The sequence below is a fragment of the Haliotis rubra genome, unplaced genomic scaffold (assembly GCF_003918875.1).
Source record: "Haliotis rubra isolate DU_JTF1 unplaced genomic scaffold, ASM391887v1 Scf312, whole genome shotgun sequence".
Taxonomy (NCBI): domain Eukaryota; kingdom Metazoa; phylum Mollusca; class Gastropoda; order Lepetellida; family Haliotidae; genus Haliotis; species Haliotis rubra.
In genome coordinates, this window is record NW_025766983.1 from 610,850 (window position 1) to 630,538 (window position 19,689).

At 36.8% G+C, this 19,689-nt stretch overlaps 2 protein-coding genes across 2 annotated transcripts in view; one reads left to right on the forward strand and one right to left on the reverse strand.

Moving 5' to 3' along the window:
- Positions 1-14,445, reverse strand: part of LOC124283283 (suppressor of tumorigenicity 7 protein homolog) — a 65,996-nt gene extending 51,551 nt beyond the window's left edge. The window contains 1 exon segment of the mRNA XM_046719313.1: positions 14,295-14,445. Coding sequence (XP_046575269.1) covers positions 14,295-14,445 — 151 coding nt within the window.
- A 1,426-nt stretch (positions 14,446-15,871) lies between these two features.
- LOC124283273 (germinal-center associated nuclear protein-like) overlaps positions 15,872-19,689 on the forward strand; it is a 33,818-nt gene continuing 30,000 nt past the window's right edge. The window contains 1 exon segment of the mRNA XM_046719300.1: positions 15,872-16,004. The gene's annotated coding sequence lies outside the window, so the exon portion shown is untranslated.

Below are 19,689 nucleotides of genomic sequence, written 5' to 3' on the forward strand. Positions count from 1 at the left end.
ACACAGACTGAGTTTGTGCCAATTATTACAGTCCCGACACCGTCGATCATGCTACCACCAGGACCACGTACTAATTATGTTTTTATGGCAGGTGTGACAGCTGGCCCCAAACTGCAACAATACACATCATTTTGATGCAATTCATTTTGTTTTGTTTATTTGTTGTTTAGTGTCAAACGTACTAGCCAACATTCCAACCATATGTTGCAGCCTACAAATTAGTGAATCTGGATCCAGTAATTTCAGTGATCAATATTGTGATCTATATAATGAATATAAAAGGACACAAACCTAGCTTCACCATCTACAGAACATTATTAAAAGATATCTAGGAGATAGAGAAATTTATCGAGAAGAAAAACGATGTTTGAAACATTTTTACAGAAAATGGAATGTCCTAGATGCAGTCCTGTAATTTATTTTTTAGTCTTTTAATTCTCTGTAATATTAGCTAGCATCTCAATGGTAATCTATAATCCCAGTACCACATGTTATACACTGTCTGCTTTTTATTATGCAACCTGTACCATTCTACTCTACCCAAATATCTTGTTCAAATGTAACCAAGTAAAGTGAATAAAAAAAATAAAAATAAAAAAATAAAAAAATTGTGATCTATCTTGGGGTTTGATGTCCAAAAAGCCTGGCCATCTCATATGTTTGATTGCCTCTTACACACGTATCTGCAGAGTAGGGGTACTGTGGTGTGAAAGCTCTGGTAAATAAAAAATAATAATATAGCATCCACAAAGTTATGTTTGTACCTTTTCAAACGGCCCTGTTGTATTGTTTCTACTGTTCTGAGGCTTCAGTTTCATATTGACAGCTTTGCATGCGTTGCCATTGTTTCCAGGGATGATAATAAAGTTCAAAACAATGTGACCACTTCACTCATGCGAGCTAGGGTCACCTGCTGTTCTTGCATTAATTTCAATATTTAGAGGATATTAGTTTTTATTTCAGGAAAAGATAAGCGCAAAAATTGTCAGTTTTTCAAGTAGTTTTAGTTAGCATCGTTCGTTGTTATTTCTTGTCACTCAGATGCAGCAGCCTGCGACGTAAATTGCTAGTCCGCAGCCTAAGTCTAGTAAAATTCTCTTTGGACCATAAAGCTAAGCTATCAATAGTCAATATGTTAATCATATGCTGAATATGATGCTTAGAGACATGTTTGAGCCAGTACACACACACACCTTTTTTTGACTCGTACAGATATATTCAGACCGTACATTTGTTTCCATGTCTGTGACCAATTAGAAGAAGCCATTAATTACTTTTCCCTATGGTAAAGGGCTATCAAGTATGAGGCATTTTTTTTTTAGGGTCGACATCAATTTGAAAGTTTAGCAAAAATATATCAACTCAAAATTATCTCAATTATCCATTAACAAAAATTGTTATTCTAAAATAAAACCCACTTTACCGCAGTACTGAATATGAACTAAGCCAATCTTGTTACTGTACGACTACACAAAGGTAATATCAATGAACGTAATGATTGCTGTGGCAGTGAAATATTATTTGGGATTGATATTCACGATTTTAACTGAAGCAGTTTGGTCATAAATAATATATTGATGATCAATATTGCAAAATTAGTCCACAGGAACTGTCAGCATCAAAGCTTTTGACCAAAGAACCCTTTTGTTTATTGAAATAACCTGGAGTGAGTTGAGTTTTACGCCTCTTTTAGCAATATTCCAGTAATATAAGATATTGTCCTCTGTTATTTTTATAATTTATGGTTCAACACTTTTTACTTTTCCATTCAGAATGGTACTGAGCTTTTTCTGTTAAAAAAACAATCAAGGATGTTTAAGTAGCTGGTAAGATAGCTTTTGTCCCATTTCGCAGTTTATTTGATACTAAAAATGTTTTTTATAATTTTGAAATGTTTTTGACGACACTGACATTTTTTTAACGCAGGGTTTAAATGCCTGTCTTTTGGTCGGCCATATTTATCCCCATGTTTTTTAACATATACAGCCCTTAGATCTTTCACCACATCAAGTATCAGCCTCTCTGACGGCTAATGTGAGTACCGTTTCAGTACATATGTCATGTCATTTCATGTACGCAATCTGTTGGTACTTTCATATGTACAAAACATTCTTATGCAGGTAATAGAATACTGGCATTGTCACAGTCATGCATGAATAAATAATCAAATTCAGTTTGGAGAAGCACTTATATGAGCCAGTACTGGCCTATCTGGTATCGCTAAAAAAGCAACAAGATATGTTTAACCATTATTCCAGTAGCGCTAAACGTCGGCGTAAAAGACTACAGAATATGTGTGATACAGAAGTGTTATACATCTCGGAACATGTTTGCAGGCCTGTACATCCATTTCCTGATGGTATGCAGATACAGGGCACCAGCTGTATCGGTAAACAATGAATATGAATGAATAACATCACATTCTACACATCATCAAATAGGCTCTGATCACATCACAAACAACAGTCGTGATAAGATCAGCAAGGTTTTTTAAAATTACACTTGGCAGTAGGATTGTTTGAAAGATTTTAATAAATATCAGAATATATTCCGACTGCACGATAACTGTGTTATGTCAAGCTGAGCTTTAGAAGCAGCTACCATGCATCCAGTAAATTAAACATTCCTATTAATATTAATACTGCAGCTGTGGCACTTAACGTATGAGCTAAAATGAGAACAACTTAAAACAAGAAACAAACCAAACTAATTCCAGTGTTAGATATTACTGATGTATCTCAAAATTATGTGAATATATCCTAACTCTACGAAAAATATGTAAGTAAGCTCCTTAAGTCAAGAAACATTTGTAATCATAGCTTACACATGAGAAGGTTGAACATGTTGAGGTCAGGGGTCAAAGGTGAAGGCTGCACTGCTGGTATCCAAGACTGCCACCATACACACTCCTGTTACATGCAGGGCTTGCTTCTAGAGGTCTTCTTCAGTACTTGCTTAAAACAGTAGGTAGTGTTCAGACAATCTAACCAGCTGTAGGGTAGTGTTCAGACAATCTAACCAGCTGTAGGGTAGTGTTCAATCACAACCAATATACAGCCTTGAGTGGTTCAGACAATGTAACCAGCTGTAGGGTAGTGTTCAATCACAACCAATGTCCAGTGTTGACTGGTTCAGACAATGTAACCAGCTGTAGGGTAGTGTTCAATCACAACCAATATACAGCCTTGAGTGGTTCAGACAATGTAACCAGCTGTAGGGTAGTGTTCAATCACAACCAATGTCCAGTGTTGACTGGTTCAGACAATGTAACCAGCTGTAGGGTAGTGTTCAATCACAACCAATATACAGCCTTGAGTGGTTCAGACAATGTAACCAGCTGTAGGGTAGTGTTCAATCACAACCAATGTCCAGTGTTGACTGGTTCAGACAATGTAACCAGCTGTAGGTAAGTGTTCAATCACAACCAATATACAGCCTTGAGTGGTTCAGACAATGTCACCAGCTGTAGGGTAGTGTTCAATCACAACCAATATACAGCCTTGAGTGGTTCAGACAATGTAACCAGCTGTAGGGTAGTGTTCAATCACAACCAATGTCCAGTGTTGACTGGTTCAGACAATGTCACCAGCTGTAGGGTAGTGTTCAATCACAACCAATATACAGCCTTGACTGGTTCAGACAATGTAACCAGCTGTAGGGTAGTGTTCAATCACAACCAATGTCCAGTGTTGACTGGTTCAGACAATGTAACCATTTGTAGTGTCGAGTTCAATCACAACCAAATATCCAAGTGTGTTGGTTCATACAATATAATGCAGCTGTAGATAGTGTTTAGGAAAACATAACATACAGCTACAGCTAGTCTTCAGGACGACATCATGAGCATTCCAATATCCACTGTTGGGCTGTTCAGGACAATATCATGAACAACAGTACATAGTGTTTCGGATCGCACACTTCCAATACCCAGGTGTGACGATGTTATAGGCAATATGACCTTTCCTCTCCACATAGGCTAGTGACTTTCTCTCCACATGGAAGCAGACTACCAACAGAAGCCAAACTGAAGTCCCTTCCTAGAGTCCAGTCATACATAATTTACAGAGATGCAAACTACAGTCAGGCAGCTTGCATGATTTGCTACCTGGCTGGAACAAGCTGTTAGTGTTAGTTCACACCAACCAAACATGTGGCCACTGATTGGCAGGTCAGGGACATTGATTGTTGGGATGGCTACCTTTTGTTGCCGTGGCGGACAGTGGGAGGTCAGCAATTAGCAGCTGGACAGCATCAGGAAGGGTGATTAGTGTACTGCAGACACGGTCAGACACCACACTGGACAGAGCTTGCTTCCATTGTTACTTGGATGATAGGAGCGTACTATCCCAAACAATGACTATCACGGCAGTCTTTGTTCATTAAAATCAATAGTGGAGTATCAGGTTGGGCTATTGTTTAGCAGTATTTCTGCATGGGATTTAATTATCCCTCACGGAGATGTGACGGAGGCTTGTTACCTTCATCATTATCACCTGTTTGTGATGTTTTGTAACACTAGAACTGGAATAACAGCAGTGTGAATGTAATGTGATCATTCATTCCTTTGTGTTGTTCAGATTAGCAGTGATAGAAATCCACCTTCAAAGTTAACTAACTCAACTATAATTATGACTACATGATCTTATGATAAATGGACACGTTCTAAAATTACCTGTAATATGTTTAATAATGGCAATAGAGTTCATTTATGCTGGAAGGTGCTTGTCATCTTATGCCCAGATTTTCGTATTTCACAAATTCAGCTTCAGGCAATCTTTACCACCAGAATTGAGTTGAGGTTTGGAGTCAAAATTTTCAGCTTGAGACTAATGATTTACTCAGACCAATCTTCAGCACCACAGTCTATTAGAAAGCTTGTAATATAATAACAAGATAACAATTAGGAGGATGCCATACATAAAAATTACCTGGAGTCTATTTGAGCCCTGGCATTCAAACAAAATCAAGTGTCTAATGTCAAGGCCAGGCATTTATTTGAAATGTAGTGTCTAATAGAAGACATACATAATACATTCATATATGAGTGAGTGAGTGAGTGTTTCATGACGTGTCAGCAATCTTTAAATTATTTACGGCAATGCTATGAGAATTGTTTTAAAACACATTGGTACAAAAATGTTAACGATAGCTTAGATTACACACCTTAAATTTTATGTATTTCAATTTCTAAGCTCCAGTGAGTAACAGTATTTCAGAACAGCACGGCAATACTCTGCTCCAGACAAACTAGGGGTTGATATCATGAGCAACACATCCCATATCTTCGGTGTATGATGACAAAAATTACACCGAGTGAACGAGTCTGAGGAAATAGCTAGTTTCCTGTCACAGTCAGCAGTAGAGAGCTGGAAACCTATGCTAACACATTCCCCAACAAAGAGGAAACATAGGACTAAGATTCTTGGTTCCAGGAAGGCTCTGTAGATACCCAGCGGCACCAGCACTGCTTGACAAAACTTGTCTTCATACAATGCAGCCCGAGTAGCCAACCACAGGCCTTTCAATAATTGGGCATACACACTGTCCATTACAGGGGCGGAAATAACCCATTGCCCGACGTCCGAGTCCAGTGTTTTTTCTGTCGGGCAAGCAAATTTGTATATCACACTGTACCGGTGTCCAGTTGACTTTCCAATGTTAATTATGTTGTTTATTTTAAAAAATCAACAAGAAAACCGGCCGTATAGTGGAAAAATTATCAGGGCAAGAGATTTTACATGTGCCACTGTTCCGGAGTACACTAGCAATTTTAAAGTTACTTCCACCCCTGCATTAGACATGAAGGTGGATGTTCCAGTTAACGTGCATTTTGTTAACAGTATTCCACTCAGTTGTTGAAAGTGTTGAAAGATTTCAAGTTGTATGGAGAAATGTTAATGTCAATCTTGTGAATGATTGAATGATGTAGTAAATATTGTTCTAGCTACCTATACCATGGTGCTTGTAGTCACCAAGCCTCAACACCTTATTCAATTTGTTCACGTCCTTACACAACCCAACGATGGACAAAGAACGTACTGATCTCACTAGAGTGATTAAGCTGATGTTTAACCTTGGCAGCAGATATTTGGAACCAGTGAGTATTTTTTTCTTTCATGTATTTACACCGGGTATGAACAGTTGGGTATTCAAACATGTTTTTACTCCATGTTCAGTGTTTAGGGTATTCTTACACCTATGATTAGACTTTTTGCCTAAAACATTCTGCTAAAAATGCTATTTCAGGTGACCTGTAATTTCCTTGTCTTTAGCATGTTTCATTAACTCACAACATCCATGATACAAGTCCAGTTAGAACTAAGTGAGATGTAGAACTTGATTAATGCATTATTCATTACAGTAGAGTTGTCTGCATTTCATCAGTAAAAGTTAAAACAACAAATCTGTACACATTCATGCATTTTTTAAGCAGGATACTTAAAAATATTGGCAATGGTAGGTCTCGGTTTTAACAAAACCAGTTGAACAACCAGCTGGTACAAGGAGTGAGTGAGTAAGCATCGTTTCACACCGCTTTTAGCAATATCACAGCGGGGAACAACGGAAAGGGCTTTTACACATTGTACCCATGTGGGGAATCGAACCTGGGCCTTTGGCGTGACGAGTGAACGCTTCAACCACTAGGCTACCTCATCGCCCCCATCATGTACAAAGAAAACAGACCACAGTGACCATCGTGTACAGTTTGTTTTGCTGAAGCCAATGATGACTATCATGCAACAATGTTGACTGACCAAGAATTCACAATAATCATATCCAGATCGGGAAATCAGATCAATGACCAACCACAGACCAACTCCGCAAGTCAAGAAGATGCCAACAATTTGTCCAACCACTGAGCCTACTTCAAATCTCGGACTGGTAAACAAGTTTCATACACTGAACATGAAAAAACAACAGAAGAGATGATTCTGTAAGATCATCAATGAGTTGCCAGTTCTGTCTCTGTTTAAATGTCAATCTAAATGCCACTTCAATTAAACTAATTATAATCATGATAATGCTTCTTCTTGTATTGAGCAGTAGCTTGAGTAAGGTAGTAAAATATTAAAAAGGGAGACAACTCCCAAACAATCCACTTATTGGGCCCTTGCAGAAAGGTTACAAATGGATCTCTCCTAGTTCGACAACAAACAATTACTACAAAGCTGCCAAATGTGAACACTGTAATGATAACACTGTCAACAAGACCCAATGTTTTTGTGACAGCTTGTTTTACAATTCATGCTAACTTGTGAACATAAATATAATACATTAATGAAACCAAATTCTTCTGACATTACCCTGTACATAACTCATCCTTCAGATGCCATATATCTGTCTCCGTTGATGCCTTCACAACACATCCAATACAGCTGCTTGTTATTGCAAACAGATCAATTCCATATAATGCATCATTATCAAGTGTGCTATGAATCGAGAATACAGCCAAGAGGGTTGCTTTGAAATAAACCATGTTTATATTACCTTTAGATACCAATAGTCAGCTATTGTAGATACATGTAACATGTCTCATTATGTCCCTGTAATTAAATCTGTTGCCTCTATCAGAATGATCATGGTAGTTAGCTCTTGGTCAGATCCATAAGGAGAAAAGAAAATTTCATCACTTTAATCACCCTCCTTGTCCTATATACTTATAAACTGAAAAAATATAATCCCTGCCGAATAAATGTCATGAGATCATTAATACACATGATACAGTAAAGTATGTGGTAGATCTTAGTTGAAATGCCTTTTAGTATGTTTAATGAACTGCGGTGGTCCCTTTCAGTTCATCATAAGCATGATAAGCACAGTTTACCGTATTTGAGTTACCAGCTGTCTTGCACCATGTACACTACTATGAAGGCAGGGATTTACCTTGAGTCCTGTACTTGAGGGTCCCTGGGACTCATACTCTTAATTTCAGGGGTCCTGGACTACAAAATGGGGGTCCCAGACACTTAAATATTATTATTAACACTATGATGTAATATTGTTGTGATTCACTTACTGTTATTGTATTGTGTATCATGATCATCACACTGTTACAGTAATTAAATTGCAAATGATACCATAACCCAGTTAATAGCAAACTCAGTGATAACTTATTTTTACAAACATTTTACGAAAGCATTTGAACTTTTTCTGCATCCACAGGGACGCGCTAATCAATTTCTTTACGTCCACTGTAAATTTTTATGCGTATAGGACGCATGAATTCGCGTCCTGTAAGGTATCTGGTACCTGGTACGAAAGCATTCATCACATATTACTCTCTGACATGTAACAGTACGATCAGAGGAAACCTCCATGGAAGCTCATGTCAAACAACCCTGATCTTTGATCTCCCAGCCCATTTGAACGTGTTGAAAGAAACATTGATTCTTGAGCTTCGAGTTTCCAAAATGGTTTGGATTAATAATTTTACCACTTCAATTAGAAAATTTTGTATTGTACAAAATGGAAACCAACACAGATGACAAGTATTCCTTTGAAGCTACTCGCTTCTGGCTGGAGATGGCATGGCACTTGTAAAACACTGGCTCCATCTTATATTTCTTTATTTGGAACTTGACGTTTTAGTTCATTATTGAGATACAGAAACCACAGATGTTGGTTTCAGTGTTCATTGACTCATATGCAGAACTTACAATCCTTGATGCTGTTTGGCTGATTGGAAATTTCACCTCACAAGACATTCTGTGGAGGTTTCATCTATGGAGTGACTGACTGACTGACTGACTGAGTTTGGTTTTACGCCGCTTTTAGCAATATTCCAGCAACATCACGGCAGGGGGACACCAGAAATGGGCTTCACACATTGTGCCCATGTGGGGATTCGAACCCGGGTCTTCTGCGTGATGAGCCAACCCTTTAACCATTAGGCTACCCCACAGCCCCCATCTATGGAGTGAGTGAGTCAGTAAGCAAATGAGTTTGTCTAAAAGCACTTTCAGTAAATTAAACTTTAAAATCGCTCAAGCATTTTTTCAACCAGACAGCATTTATACTTCTTGGGACAGTATTCCAGTAATATCAGTTGTGTCAGCTTGATGTGGAAGGACAGCCTGAAGTTGTGTCAGCTTGATGTGGAAGGACAGCCTGAAGTTGTGTCAGCTTCATGTGGAAGGACAGCCTGAAGTTGTGTCAGCTTCATGTGGAAGGACAGCCTGAAGTGATCTAGTTCTCAGACGTTTACTACTTTGGTAGTGAGGGAATGGGTCTAGTACAAACAGATACAAAATCATAATTGGGGTGAACAGGTTCACAGGTGCAAACTACTTTCAGTAATATGTGGTGCCTCAGACCACCGGCCCACCTGTGTCAACTGGGACTTCAGCTCTTCACTGAGAGAGGTATCATATTGGTGAATGAGATTGTTTCATAATATCCATATGTATTTAAATTAACTGAAAATATTTCTGCTGGTCATATTCTTACTTGTAGTAAACTCAAGAGTTTTGAAACAGTCAGTTGGGATTAATGCTCCTTTGAACACTTTCATTTGTAATAAGGCATGTTAGCTACATACCTGAGCAAGTGAGCGAGTTCAGTTTTACGCCACTTTTTAGCAATATTCCAGCAATATCACGGCGGGAGACACCAGAAATGGGCTTCACACATTGTGCCCATGTGGGGAATAGAACCCGGGTCTTCGGCATGATCAGCAAGGGCTTTAACCACAAGGCTACCCCACCGCCCCGCTACATACCTGACTTGACGAAAGCCTGATGTAATGCATGTTTTAATGTTTATCACTTTAAGACACAGGATTAAAACCAGCGGTTGCCAAAGAACCACAACTCTACAAACAAATCGCAGTGGCGCAAGTGGAAGAGCGAAGAAGTAGTTTTTACACAACGACAATATTCCAGCAATATCACGGTGGAACACCTCAAATGCCACTGGAAGAGCGAGTTCAGATGACCATAAGTGAGTTTTTCACACAACGTTTAGCAATAATTCCAGCAAGTAAAACAGATGTTTTTCATAATCTTGGTTAGGACACCTCAAATGGAATGAGTTAGTACAATTGTACCCATCATGTGGTAAATTGTCCAAGACAACAAGTGTCTTCATAATCATGATAATAATGGTAAATTAGAACCCACCCTGCAACAAAATTTTAGACCACTTGATCATATTAGCCAGTGAGTGAGTTTAGTTTTATCTGCCGCTTTAGCAATATTCCAGCAACAACACGTGGGCTTCACACATTGTATGTGGGGAATTGTACCCGGTTTCAATGCCTAATACCCCACCTTCCTCTTGATCGTAAAATCATACAGGACAGCCATCTCTCACACAGAGGAGCTATATGGCCTTTGTTCCAATCAAGTACAATATAAGATTATTTTGAGTGGCATTTTATTGGGTCCTGTGAATATATGGATATACAACCCCTTCTTCATACAGATTCTTGTATTTAAGCTAAATGAACAACTGAATGTCACAACAAAAGAAAACATAATTAACATAATGTTGTTACTTTGTTACATTCACCAACGTTAATGTGAAATAAGTTGTTATCCATAAAGTTTGTTCTATATTATAAGATTAACATCTTGGGTAAAAATCAACCACTGAGACTGAGAAACAAAATCTCATTCATTGCCTCTATGTTATTTAGTTTGACTGGAGTATATCTATACAAAGAATTCAAAATTCAGAAACGTGTGACCTATAGTGGTGGTCCGATTAATTGAAATAATTGAAGATTGGTCACAGTGACTAAACGACCAAGCAATCGAACATGTTTTCTCGTGATCGAACCCGACCAATCTTGGAACACTTGTTTGCATTAACAATATTTTTCACAAGGCTGGTTTTGTCTGTGTCATTAAATTTACATTTCATAAGCACTACAAGCTCGTTCCAAGTCATGATTAAATTTATCTTAAAGAATCCAGGAAATATGTGTTCCTAACATACTAATCATCATTTAAATATGCAAAATTTGCAAATGGACTTTATGCAATTTGCAAAAAAACCAAATTACTACATGTTTTTGCTTTATTATTTTGTGTCCATTAACAAAAATAACAGGAATATTTGATAAATGATGCTAACCAATTATTTTCGATGATTGATCAGTTGTAATAGACCAATCATCAATTATTAGATTTTAACCGATTCCCAACACTAGTGACCTACAAGGGCTGGTTTGAAAAAGTGGATTAACCGAATGCCCCCACATAGTCATCACAAGATTAACAAATGTAACCATATTAAGATAGACCTACCAATATTCTGACTCCAGCAAACTGTTGCACATTTCAGTGTCATTCATTGATTTTTTGCATGTCATTGTCAACATAGCCACTGTATCCAGTCAAAGGGAGACAACTGGGACAGATGTCAAAAACAATTGCTGTCAGATGGACTGAGACAAAGAAATTGATGAATCTTACAAAACTAGCACAATGCACACATATAATGTGATAAATAGAACAATATTTTGCCACAAAAGATTATCCCATAGCTGTGTTTAATGTAAAGGTAAGAAATATGTTGTCATCAGTAAATTTGTTTGCTGCAAATTAACATCTAAAATGTCAATCAAAGAATCTTTACAAAGTCTGCTCATGAAGAGTATGAGAGCTCGCAGGAACCAGAAATTGTTACATGGATTTATGTGGAATTTCAAACTAAGTGCACCGTCAGAAACACTGTGGAGAAAAATAATTTCAGAGGCATTTTATTCTTGGTTTGGTTGTAAATGGAATACAAGCTAATTCTATGAAGGCTTAACATTAGTAAAGAAAATATTAAAATGAACAGGATAAATTAGGGATTATTTGATTTGGAGATTTGCAAACATTTGGCTGAATAGCTACCTCTGAGCTGATCAAGATAAATTCTTGTGTTAGAATTCACATGTGCAGATTCTGCAATATGTGGACATGACAAGGATATTGTCCTTCACATGTCACGGTGACCTCGTCTTTATGCAGCTTTTTGACGGGTCAAGATCCTTAACTGTCGTGGAAATCAGTTGGAGCATTTCATATGTGTTTTGAGACATTTTATGCCTTTTTATATCAGTAATATATAAACTCACCCAAAGAATATATTTAAAACATACTCATGATAACCGATAACTGTATTTATTTCACTTTTAAAGAAAAATAGCTCAAATCTCCATAAGAAAAAGTGTTTTAGGAATCTCACCATTACATGAACATGATGAAGTAAATTAGTTTCACTGATCAAGTCTAGAGCTCATAGGTTAAATTATGTTACAAAATCTCATCAGAATTTCAAATGCCTCAGGAATACATAACGCTGGCACAACATCAAAACTTGACAACTTTTATTAGACTATTTTTATGGTGTAAAAGTTCATATAATGGCGCAAATATGTTCAAACAATACACACCGTAACTTCAGTATACTATACTGTGTCAGTCTAAGATTGATATAAATGAATTAGTAACCATGGTTACCTCCCAGAAGGACTTCTTACAAGTAGGAATCAGGTGCTGATTGAAATAGTATGAAGAAGAAACATTCATCTTGTTCCTTTCGGCAAAGATAAGTCCTGGACAGGTAATGAGATGTTCGATGAACATGAACACAAAGCATTGATGAATAATGAACCTGTAATCGACAGGAATTCCATGTCTTCAAGGGTGAGTGAGTGTGGTTTGATGCCACTTTTCGGAATATTCCAGCAATATTGCAGTTGGGGAAACCAGAAATTGGCTTCACACATTTTACATATGTGGAGAACCTGACCTGTGCCAGTGGAGTGATTAGCAACCACTTTACCCTCTCAGCTACCTACCACTCACTTCAAGGAGGAGAATGGTAAGGCAGCGATGTCTCAACCAGTGAATTCTCTGGACCACACAGCCCAGAGGTTGATATTATGAGCAACATTAAAAAAAATTAAAATCTGAGTCCACCAAGTAACCTTGCTTCTAATGACCAGCATTGGGGACCGCTGGATGTATCTAACCCCATGATGTTTATGTACATTATTTTCACAAATGTTTTCAAACTGACAATAAAACAAATGTACAAAATCACCTGTTCTGCTTTAAATAATTTTCACAGTTTCAGCATATTGTGAAAGCCTGAGTGATACAGGTCAGTAATGTTTACCACCTTGGTGAAACCCATAAGTGCTGTTTGGTGTTAACTGCCTTAGAAACACAACTGAGCCAGGCTGGGATCGGAAACCATGGTCACCAGCAGAGGACGTAACGTGGACATGTACCCTGACATGCCTCAGATGACCAGGTCATCAGGACCACACATTCCCCTTGTGTCAAAGAGATCTATTGGGCATACACAACACCAAGATAACTCTCATTGACAAACTGTAAAGAAGAAATTCAGAATCTGAGATTGAGTAAAAGGGACGCAACACCAGGCTTTTGATAATCACTGAACAAAGTGATTTTTCTCTGATTCTTTGTAAGGATGACAGTAGTTCAGTTAGATTCAGCTTAAATGACTTATCAAGCTTACTGTGGCTTGTAAAACCATGGAGAGTCACCAAACATTAAGTAATTAAAACCTGTTGATTATGACTAAATAAGTAAATTTTATCCAAAGGTGTTATCAAACAAGTAAGCTACAAATTAGAAAAGGCAGATATGTGAAATCTGTGAACACATCCCACCATACTTCTACAGAAAACTTTAGAGACTGATTCCAAAGTAGACAGAAAAAATACTACCAATCCAAAAACTTGATGGTCATAGCATGTATTGTGTAAATAAAGCAAAATATGTAACATGTTAAGTTGAGGAAATATTTGTTGAAGTCATTATACAGTTTGAAATCCATAGCCTTTACAGACCTTGGCAGCCATGTAATAATATTGTCATACAACACATATTACATAAATAATTTGAATCTTGTAGTCTGTTAGCCCTTACAACTGTAAGCATTGTTAGGAATTTGAGGACTATTTTGTACAATACTGACCATGCCCGAAGTCAATGCCACCACAAGGTCAGTACTGACACTCAGCATACGTTATATGCATATATTCGTGAAAGCATGGCTTGAAACATTTGTGGTTCTCCAACAATTGTTAAACATATTTCAGTTATTTGAAGTAAATAAACAGTGAGTAAAGATCACATTTACACAACATATTGAACGGGGAAAGGGACAATACTGATCTTTGTAAAGTGATCACTGACAAAAAAGTATCGGTTTGTATTTAGCTAGAGAGAAAGTAATAGTCACTTCATCTCAACAAAGTTTTCATTGCAGAGTTCAACAGTTGCGTTCGCACGAGGAAATAATTTTAAAGTAATTAAATAACTTACCATATGACAAATTCTCGTTTAGTTTGAGAGGTCCACGCAATATATAGATGACAAACACAACAAGAACGAACCACACTGCCCACAAATAGGTCCAGGACCACGCAATCCAAGACTTAAACTTGTCAAAGAATCTTGACAGGAAGCCCGCCATGTTTCGTATGACCGGATCGGAGCAAATGATATGTGTAGCAATTAAAGTACATTTTAAAAATCGAAATGAATTCATGGATAATGGATTTTAGAAACAAAATGTCTAGTGTACTATATCGATTTTATTTACATTATATATATGATATGGCGGTCCATCTTTTGAATCAACTCGCCCTGAAGTAAACTCTCATAAGTACATTAACTATAAATATTTTAATTAGACTCATTGCTGCAGTTGTGATTGAAATGGTTTTCTTTCTCACCAACAGCGGAGTTGTTTACAAACACATCAGTAAGCTAATTGTCAGTAGGAGATTTCTCTTTGCAAAGTTCTAACTAAAACGGATCTCATCAAAAAGACACAAGGTAATTTCAGCAAAACGGCTCAAGCTGTAGTAGTGTCCTATAGATGTATTGTTTGCTGTGAAGTGACAATATATGCCATAACATGTGGTGTATGCGGAATGCAGGGCTGAAATATGGGGACATTATGCACTCAGTACGCGACAATGATATGAGCGATATATGTGTATAATATATGGTAACAAAAATGGTAACCAATGAAGAGTATACCGACAGCTACATAGATTCCCCTGTTAATTCTTTATCCTACGTTACGTTTGCTGGAAGAAAGATGGAGCAGAAAGAAAGATGCTTCCGATATCAAGCTGTAATATTTTCGTTATTTTATTTTTCGGTGGTTGTAGATCGCCGCACCTTGTCCAGCTAATGAGTCTGGACCAGAAACCCAGTGGGTGACACCATGAGCATCAACGTTAAGTCTGACCAGGGAGACTATATAAATGTTGTAGATTATCCCTGGTCTGACGTGTATATTTGTACTGGCCTTTTCAAATACCGCAATATTGGCGACTGCTAAATCCATAGTTTTATGATCTCGGGTAGTGACGACGTAGTATAAACGTTATGGTGATATCTTCGGACTGAATATTGTATCTGTTTCTTAATTCGCCAGTACTTAGTGTTGGAACTCTCTCTGGAAAAAGATAAGATGAATCTTTCAGTGTTGAAGTATTAATCATTTTGTAGAACAGCGGCAATGCCTTATTTGTGTTAGTGTCATGAAGTCTTAATGTCCCTTTATACCAATACGTGACATCAGGCGGCCAAACATATACTCCTTGAGGTTTCTGAAAGTAAATTGAAATGAACTTTATCTTAACAATTACGTCTGTGTTACGTTGCAGTTTTGGCAAAGTTCCGATTTGATTCCTGAAATATGCTAGACTGGTTCAGTTTTAATTGTATAATTTTGCAACGAAATATCTTGGATCATGCAAAAATCGCCTGCCCTGTTGTTTCCATATTTTCTGATAAATTGCGGGTGCAAATCTTTATGCGGGTGTTAACTCTGGTCAAGTTGAGTCGAAGTGTCAGTCGTTTGTGCGAGCCTATTATCATTGACCGGAAGTTTTCAGCCGTAAAGTCTATATTTAAAATCCTACCGGGAAAAGTCACTCAACTGACAACATGCGCATGGTTAGGACATCAAGAGGGGATGAGCAGAGTAGCTGTGATTCGCTCTAATCCTTCTCAATGGTTAGTCACTTTTGTAAACGTTTCCATGATTTACGCACAAACGGGAACATCAACTTGCTCTGATTCTGATCAACACGTCGGATAAGGTTCGACAGCACGACGATTTCTTTATCTGGCATCTTTAATGAAACTTTGTGCGAATAAAATACTGCTTGATATCTGAACCACAGAACAACATATGAAATGGATTTGTATGCTTATGTATAACTTTCTACGTTCAATATGAAAAATGGCTTGACTAAAGTTGATTTTCCTCTGACGCCAAGCAACGACAGAGAGGACACACACATATATATATATACCGCTGATCCAATCTTTTTCAATACAAAAATCCACATTGTAACCGGATAATGCTTTGTTATTATCACAAATTATAAAGAATTAGGAAATCGCGACACTCCAGAAAGGAGGTAATAGCTAAATGGATGGTCCTATCTACCTAGAAATTAGTTGTTAGATTCCCAAACTCTTTTGATTATGTAGATGTATTTTGACTAACGTTGCATCCTTATTAACAGAGATCGAGCCTCAAATATAATGAAATTTCTGAAAATACGACACCACATTAGTTGCATGTTGTAAATATTTGGCAATGCCGGAGAAAGATGACATCTGTATGTTGTTTAGTATATATCTGACCTAATTTCCATTCAAGGTATAAAATCTCGGTTTATCATAGTATCAAATGTTTTTTAGCTTCCATTAGATGTTATATTCGTAATCTGATGGAGAAGAAGTGAATGAGTATTGTTTTTACACTACTATTAGCAATATTCCAGCAATATCACGCATGGGGACACCAGAAATGGTTTCCCACATTGTGGCAGAATAAGTTGGACATGTGCACTGAAGTAGGTATCAATAAATTACATTCAATAAAACTAACTATCGGTTGATCGAGGTTATTATGCTAAGATGTCAGATAATACACAAGATATACGCATTAATAGTTACTAATAGGTGAGGATCCTCAGCTTAGTGTCCCAATGGATGAAAGAATCGCGAGCCAAACATGACCTGCTTGACTGTTTATTTTTCTATCACAAAGGATAAATATTTCAGTGCCAAACGGTTAAAGATCTCTTTAATAATGTTAACTGTCATTTCTTTATTGATGTTATAAAAGAAATTGACCTGATCGATAAAATTTGATTGATCTATTTTGTAGATACGCATTTTTTATATAGTCTACGCCTCGTCCGGTCCGTCCGAAATCATTTTGTTTCCGAGCAAACTCAAAAATGTTCAATATTTGTCAACCCAAATTGGTAGGTATATTAAACAGAACCTAAAGTGGTGCCTTTTGATACTTACAATTTTTTGTCATTTTATTTTTCGCGGTTTCCATGGACACGATTCAAACTTTGTCTCAAAAGGAGGGTGTGCTTCGCTTCCGAACACAACTCGAAAACCGCTCAATATCTTTCAACAGAACTTATTAGATATATGAGACATACCCGAAAAGTGGTTCCTTTTTCTATTTGGCGGATTTTGGACATTCATATTTTTCCCATTTCCATGTAAACGATTCTGACTTAGTCTAAAAGAAAATCAAGTTGGACTTTAAGTAGCTGTCAAATGATCTTCTTCTTGTTGAAAAATATTGAACGGTTTTTTAATTAAGACTCTGGAAACAAAATTACATGCCTCGGGTTGGGTTGGAGGGAGTGATAAATGAATTGTTATAGTCACGATATATCTAAAATATTGCCGGTGTGACTATAATCTTTACCACTCACTCACCATTTGAATAATTTCCTTGATAGATAAAATCGATTGGATAGTTTACCATGTATCTTATTGCATACAACGCCACAGACTTGTTTTGTTTTGCTTTCGCTAATATCAAAGAAAATATTTCAAAATATAATATTTATGTTCCAATATTATGACCGGGTCAGGTCTCGGATTGTTCATTATCATGTGGCTACTCTCTTCATTATCATGTGGCTACTCTCTTCATTATCATGTGGCTACTCTCTTCATTATCATGTGACTACTCTCTTCATTATCATGTGGCTACTCTCTTCATATTTATACGAAGAAAGGTGAACTCATAAATACCCCTTTGGTACGGAACTATCAGAGGGGTGCTTGCGATTGGGCAAAAGGAGGACATGTAATGTTTTTTTAATTTTTTTGGTACAGTTCTTGCAGAAATAAAGTGAACAGTTTAATATCATGTCATGGGATTATTGGCACTATTTAGTGATTACACCGTGTATATTATAAAAACAAAACGAGTATATCGTTCAACGCTTGTGACAAGCACCTAGTGAATCATTCAACAACACCATTGTCAATAAAAAGATATAATACAAATTTCATAACCATGATAATTCCTTATAGATATGTGTGTATATACATTTAAACATATATTAATAACTTTCCTAAAGTAAAAGATCTTGTTGTACTAATATATCCTTTAAAGTATTTTTCTTTGAGAACATACAGATCTTATCAAATCTATAAAACAATATATGGAAAGAATCTGTACCATTTGATAGCATATTGGAAGAACCATTCGATCCATGTAACCTCAGAACTTTATACATGGAGGGAAAAGCATGCAGATAATCTATGCTGTTGTGTAATGGATATTGCCTTGAAGGGGGAAAAAATAGTCAATAACAATGGCAAACTGATATTTATACAGAAATATCGGAAATATAATTGATGGAAAACTATTTATCAATAAGAACAACTTAATAAGACAAAGTTCAGATAATTAATTCCAACACTATATTATTCATAGAATGCTGACAACAGATAAAAAACATCGCTCAAATATAAAATTGTAGCATATTCTCTATATTCTTTGTGCAGTGCTGAAACTGAAAATATCATTCGCTTGTTATTTTAATGTACACAGGTAAAACTATTGAGCAATAACCTTATAAAATAGACAGAAAATAACCGGTACTAAACTAAAAGTAGAATAGAATCACATCATTTTTTGGCTGTGTGAATTTATTATACCTTGCAACAAAAAATTATCTCCATAATACTACCGAACTAAAAACATACCTCCTGAAATCTACATCATTTAGAAAAATATATCTCATACACAGTCTGTGAATAATGGCAAATTTGTGACCTCGACGTCGTCTTTTTAAAAAATCTCAAGCTTTGTAAATGCAAATACAAACACTTTTGTTTCGGCAATAGCTAACCAGAATAAACTTACACAAGGAATTGGTACACTGTTTAGACCCATTTCCTACCAAACACCAAGACTGTTAGGGACAACTTCGAATATATTGGATAAAATCTTAACACTTGTCAGTTTTGAAGCTTAGAGGTGTGTACGTGCGTGGTATTCACTTGGTAGGCAATCACTAAATGAAGTCTGAAAAAATGAGCTTGGTGAAATTATTATGCATTACTCCCAAATGTTGTTCCCTCGGTTTTCATCAGATTACAGACAGGATAAGCCAGTCGACAACAAAATATTTAGATGATTTAAGACAGGTTCAAAGACCAGTTGTCCAGTATTGTTTGGATGGTATTACATACTATTTATTTAGTCTGGATGATATTTCTGTGTATTAGCATTGATTGTATATTGCGATATATTGTTATATGTATATATATGTTTATATTGGAGGTAAAGTATTTGACACTGTAGCATTGGATCCCAATTTCATATTGCTGTGAACAGGTTTCCTTGTGGTACCTTGCAGTC